Source organism: Talpa europaea (genome assembly GCF_964194135.1).
Source record: "Talpa europaea genome assembly, chromosome: 12".
Lineage (NCBI taxonomy): Eukaryota > Metazoa > Chordata > Mammalia > Eulipotyphla > Talpidae > Talpa > Talpa europaea.
The window spans coordinates 10,149,959-10,155,958 of NC_140079.1; the positions used below are offsets into that span (position 1 = coordinate 10,149,959).

At 57.1% G+C, this 6,000-nt stretch overlaps 1 protein-coding gene across 1 annotated transcript in view; it reads right to left on the bottom strand.

Moving 5' to 3' along the window:
• TINCR (TINCR ubiquitin domain containing) overlaps window positions 1–5,782 on the bottom strand; it is a gene marked incomplete at both ends in the record, with an annotated part of 63,046 nt that extends 57,264 nt beyond the window's left edge. The window contains one exon of the mRNA XM_084248643.1: window positions 5,504–5,782. Within this exon, the coding sequence (XP_084104769.1) occupies window positions 5,504–5,782 (279 nt within the window). The remainder of the gene's footprint in view (window positions 1–5,503) is intronic.
• Between the last annotated feature and the right edge of the window lie 218 nt (window positions 5,783–6,000).

Consider the following 6,000-nt stretch of genomic DNA (forward strand, 5'->3'; position numbering starts at 1 on the left):
GAGTTCGATCCCCGGCCGGCCAGGGAGAAACCCACATGGCGCAGCAGACCTCTCCTGCCTCGCCCACTGCTCCCCTCAGCAGTGTATTCAGTCAATTTGCCTGTTCTGTTCCCCGCTCTGTCTCTGGTGGATCCTCTCACCCCCCCGCATCTCTGGCCTGTGCCCCAGCTCTTGTATGCATAAATAAATCAATCTTAAAAAAAAAATGTGGAGGGAGAGAGAGAAAACAGAAGAAAAAGGAAAGAGGAAGAGAAGGGCTGAGGAAGGGGAGCAAGAAAGTAGGGACAAAATGGGGGAGAAGGACAAAAAAGGGGGGGAAGGGAGGGAGGAATAGAGAGCAAGGGAGAGGTGGGGAGAAGCGGGAGGCAGTGGAAGGCTTTTTACCCCTCCTCCAGGCCAGTACTGAGGGGCAGGCCCAACATTATTATTTCTGAACACGACAGAGCTGTCGAGGCTTAAGAAATGGGTGGTGATTTGCATGCGATTTGCATGCGATTTGCATACTGTTTGTTAAATGTCAAAACGCCCTGAAAATACTCTTGCCCACCCCCACCCCCAGTCAGGAAACAGGAAATTCCCCCTCCCTCTGTCAGGGACCCCTGCATGATCTGGGGGTGCCTCAGTTCAGGGGCCCCTGGTGCAGCAGTTCTGAGGGCAGTGATCTTGGCTGCCCCATCTGTAAAATGGGTTGTAACAGGGCCACTGCGCAGCTGGTGGTCCAGAGAACTTTGAGACCCCACAGAGATGTGGTGCAGACCCTGGCATGTAGCTGAGGTCAAGGAATTGGAGCACCCTACTTTCTTCCAGTTTGGGTGGGTGGGCCCCTGAGTGTGCACAGAGGATTTTGCAAGTAGGGTCCTAGGATACTTGCATTAGGGGTGTGGCTGTCACCCAGAGACAAGACAGGCTCCAGCTGGATCAAGGCTGCCTCCCTGTCCCAAGCCCTCTGCGGGGTGCCTGCTAACCACCTCAAGGCTTAGTCTACCTCCTACAGAGGAGAGAGTAGGAGGCCTGTTCTAGTAAGATCCTTAAGGAGCTGGCACTGGGTGGGGGGGCGTCCCTGGGTATCTGTGTACCCTGCCCTGAGCTGGGCACCAAAGACCCACCTCAGGCACACCTGGAGAAAGCAAAGCCATGTCACTCCACTACACCTCCAGGTGTCTGGAGGAATGAAAGGGGAGACCCCTCAAATGAAGTGGGGGGTGTCTTTCTATCGCCTCTGCTCCCACTCCCTCTCTAGCTATCCATTTCCCTCTCCTCTTGGCTCAAGGAGGAGAGAGTCTGGCACTGGAGGTTCGAGAGGTGGGGAGTAGAGCCGGTGGGCCTGGTGCCCTCCCCCCAACAGGCAAACATGCACTGAGAGCACAGCTCTCCCCTCAGCAGCAATTTATTATCCACCTGTCCGTGCTCTGGGCCCTGCGGCCAACAACACTCTTAATTAAAACATTATTTCTTTTCAGGCTCCTGTGCCTCTGTCCTGTGCAAAGTCAGCGCCTGGGGCACCAACAAGGCCCCCGTGGGCCTGTGCCTCTGTGCCCATCCCACTCACCCAGAGTCTGCGCAAAGGATCCAGTGCCACGAGGCTGCAGGGCACAAGGCCAGCAGAATTTCAGCATCCTGCCTGGAGAGTCTTGTACACAGAATTTCCACAACACACTGCCTGGATGCCCCCATTCCTCAACACCCCACCCAGCAGACCCCCAGACCGCCACCCACTTGACTAGAGCCCTTCAAACCCAACTGGGAGACACCGTGAAGGGGGCAAGGCAGTGGGACTTCAAGGGAAGGAGTACAGCGCCGTGGTGTGGGGGTGGGGGGAGGGTGGGCACAGATGCAGCGGTGGGAGGGAGCTCATGGATGCAGCTGATACTGGAGAGCTGGGAGAGGGCTGGGGTTGCCCAGTCTCCACTTTTGGTCATTGGAGATTTATTGTGTTACTGGCTGCACCCCCTCAGCCAAGACTGTCCGCCCATAGGGGCCCATAAAAGGACAAGGTGATGAGAGATTGGGACGAGGGAATCTGGAAAGACTTCCTGGAGGAGTCTGGAGCCCCAGCTGGACTGGAGCGGCAGAGGGGAGTGAGAAAGGCGCTTCAGGCAGGACACATAACTCGGGCAAGAGAAGGTACGAAGTCCCCTGAGTGCCTCTCCGCTCCCCTCTGTGCTTCTCTTCATGTGATATCTTCTGGCTGCGGATGTGAGCCTCCCAAGGTGGTGTGGTGGTTCCCAGTGCAGATAGGACACTTAGGGTCCCAGGAGGGGAACCACGGCCGCAGGGTCACACAGCACAGCTGGCGATATGGGCAGCCTGGGTTGGGACGGAACCATTCTATGTCAATGTCAGGTACTGGGGCTCCATCAGGAGTGTCCAAGGCAGTGTCCAGGCATTGTCTTATCAGGATAGTGTGTCACTAACCACCCCAGGAGCCCAGAACCTGGAACAGCAGGAGGGAGGAGAGAAGACAATTTCAATCCAGACCCAACTCTGTCCAATTGTCCTTCTCTGTCTCCTAACAGCTCCAATGTGGACAGCAACACCTGCAGCCATGTCCTCCTGCTGGATTCCCCTGGTGCCCTTTGCCTTATCAGGGGTGTGGCTGAAGAAATTCCTGGGAAGCCATTCCTGGGAAGAGATTAGCTTTTGGAGCCACCTGGTGGAAGAAGCAGGAATTGTAGGCAAAGCTCTCAGTAAACCAAACCAGACCAAAGCCCATTTCTTGATTGGAGAGGGGAGTAAGGTGCAGAGAGGAGCTATTTGCCCAAGGTCACACAGCACTGTTATTCAGGCCCAATGCTAATCCCAATGGGAATAAGAAGGTGAGGTCAGTGACCCCACCACGGGGTCCAAAATGGGTGATGGTCATTAGAAGTGAGTCCCAACTCCTCTCTAGCCCTTGGTTTTCCCATTTGTGGTCTCTACAACTTCAAAGGTACCTGCTATGTCTCAAGTAATAATGTGACTTACCTGGATTGAGCTCAAAGTCCCCAGGAAGTGCCTCCTGAAGGTGTCCCACACCCCAGCCTGCTTCTTCAGCCAACATCTCCAGTTCCTTCGGTCATGGCTCCACTTGCTCCAACCCAGACTACCTGAAGGGAGGGGACAGAAAGGCACAGGTTGCAGGTCAGAAAGGCACAGGTTGCAGGTCAAATGTAGCCCTTGCCTTGGCACTCGAGGCCGTGTCAATCTATTCAGCATCAGCCAATGCATCTTCCTGCACCTGCCAGGATTCACCTCCAACCTTGAGACCTTCCCCCCAACTAAAGAGCCCTTCCATCCCTCCAGGAAACAATACATTCGACTCATATTTATTGAGCACCTACTATGTACCATATGCTGAGCAGGGAACACAGCAGTGAACAGGATGGATAAAAACACCTTCATAGAATGTACAGTCTAGTTGGAGAGAGGAGATGAAAAAATTTAATGAAATATAGGGAAATTCAGCTACTGATAAGTGCCAAAGAGAAAGATAAAGCAGGGGTGGGGAATTACACGTGTTGGTGGGATACAATTTTAAACAGGGTGGTTAGGGAAGATTGCACTGAAAGGGTGGCATCTGAATAAAGATCTCAAGGACCCGAGGGAGGGACAGAAAGAGGGAAGAAAGTAGAATGTATTCCAGGCTGAGGGAACAGTCAGTGCAAATGTGCTGAGGCATGACAATGCCTAGCAAGTTGGAGGAACAGCATTTAGCTCTATCCCAGTTCAGCCTTCACTATCACTTATCTGGAGCTCCACCCTGGTTCCCTAGACTCAAACTCTCAGTCCCCTCTGCTTCCAGATCTACCACCCACAGTCTATCCTTCCAGCAGTGACCACCAGAAGGTGCCTCCCAGCATGAGTCAGGTCCTACCTGTTCTCTGCCCACAGCCCTCCAGGGCTCCCAACCCTTTCTGAGGTGAAGGTGCAAGTCCTCTGTGCTATCCAGAGGCTCTTCAGGACCTACCCCCTGGCCCTCTCTGCCCTCACTTCCTCCCTCTCCCTCATTCTGCTCCAATCACACTGTCCTTGCTGTCCCTCCAACATACCAAGCATGGTTCTGCCCCAGGACCTTTGCACATGCTGTTCACTCTACCTGGAACACCCTTCCACTCACTCCTCTTTGTAACCAGTTCCTTCACATCATACCCTGAATTGTCTGAAGCCTCCCATGGCCACCACTGCTAGGTGGCACCATCTGCACCACTCTCTTCCTGCATCTATTCACGGCATGTATTATAACCTGACATTCTATTATGTTTATTTGGTTCCTTGTCTGTTTCCTCCACCTGACTGACAGTAGTCTCTGTGAGGTGACAGCCTGGTGTGTCTAGGTCATCACTGGGTTCTAGTTGTCTGCACATGACTTGGACACAGTAGGCACTTCATAAATGCTTACTGCATTTTGAACAACGACTGTGTAGACATTTGAGGGTCATCCAGCTGCCAGGCTTTGTAGGAAAAAATGTACTTCTTAGAGCACCCTCTTCCAGCCCCAAGCCCATGGGTCATCACTGAGAGGGTTTGGGGAGCTAGGCTCTCCCATCCCACCTGGAGCCTCCCAAACCAGCATCTGAGACTGCCGCTCTCAAAGCATCACCCTGGATTGGCACACCAAGCCTTTAGGGGCTCAGCAAGTGTGACCCCCATAAATCCATGGTCATACATGTGCCTGCAGTCTCTCCCCTGCTCAGAGCCTGCAGTGCAGCATCTGACTTTGCCCCGCTCCACCACCTCTGTCCATCTCACCAAGCACCAGTCTCCCTCAGGTCCCAAAGCTGCCCCGGGACTCTGTGGGTGCTGTTCCCACCACCGAGACGCCCTTCTCTACAGGAAAACAGCAGAGAGCAAAGTGGACAGAGACACAGAGATACAGAGAAGGAGACAGACAGACAGAAAAGAGTAGAAACAAAGGACAGAGAAAAAGAGAGAACATCAGACAGCAATGGCAGAGTCACAGACAGGAAATGAAATAAATAGGGACAACGCCATTGAGAGAGGGGGAGAGACAGGCGACCCGAGAGGCTGACCGAGCAAGAGGAATGAAGAAAGGGAAGCGCGTCACCTGGGGTCCCGGAGCGCCTGCCTCTCTCCGTGCCCCCCACCCCCACCCCAGCCAGTTCCCATTATAGCCGGCACTTAGGCCTGGTGTGGGGCAGTGGTGGGAAGCACCGGGGTGGGAATAGAAGAACCCCTAGTCCACCCTTCTGCTCTAGCGTGGACCCACCTGGGCTCACCTGCCTCCCCAGCCCACACCCAGGACCTCAGTCTGACCCCGACCTGGGACTCATGGGGCACCCTCTCCCCCAGCCTCTCCCCTGCACCCCGGCCCCTCCCGGCCCCTCTAGCCTCCATCCGGGGCCTCAGGCAGGCCCCCCTGGGCCCCCAGCCTCCAGACAGGACTCTGGCCAAGCCCTCCTGCCCCATCCGCAGCCCTCGCCCGGGACCCCAGCCGCTCCCTCCGGCTCCCCCAGGACGCCGGCCAGGCCCCCCTGGACCCCAGCCCCCAGCAGGAACCCCCCACCCACCCTGCCCCTAGCCACCTGGGGTCGCTGACGAGCAGCAGCACCGAGCCGTCCTGCAGGCGCACGTCGCGCACGGTCTGGTGGTCGTCCAGGCGCCGCGCGTTGTAGTAGAAGTTGCGCTTCCAGGAGGACACGCCCTGGCCCACGAGCTGGGCGCGCAGGTCGCTGAGCGTGTCGCGCGGCCGCACGGTGAGCGGCAGCAGCAGCGCCTCGTCCGCCAGGTGCACCTTGATGTGATAGCGCTTCCAGCGCGACAGGCCCCGCCGCAGCCCCTCCATGGCGCGCGCCGGCGCTCCGGACGCGGCCCGGGCCCCGCGCGCCCTGCGCACCCGCCCGACCGGCCCGGCCGCCCGCCCCCGCCCCGCCCCGCCCCGCCCGCCCGGGCACGCCCGGCTGGCCGGCGGGAGGCCCCGCGAGGGCGGGGCGCGGCGGGCCGGAGGGAGCCCCGACCCAGAGCCCTCACACCTCGCGCCGCGCGCACACGCCCTTTGCCCAG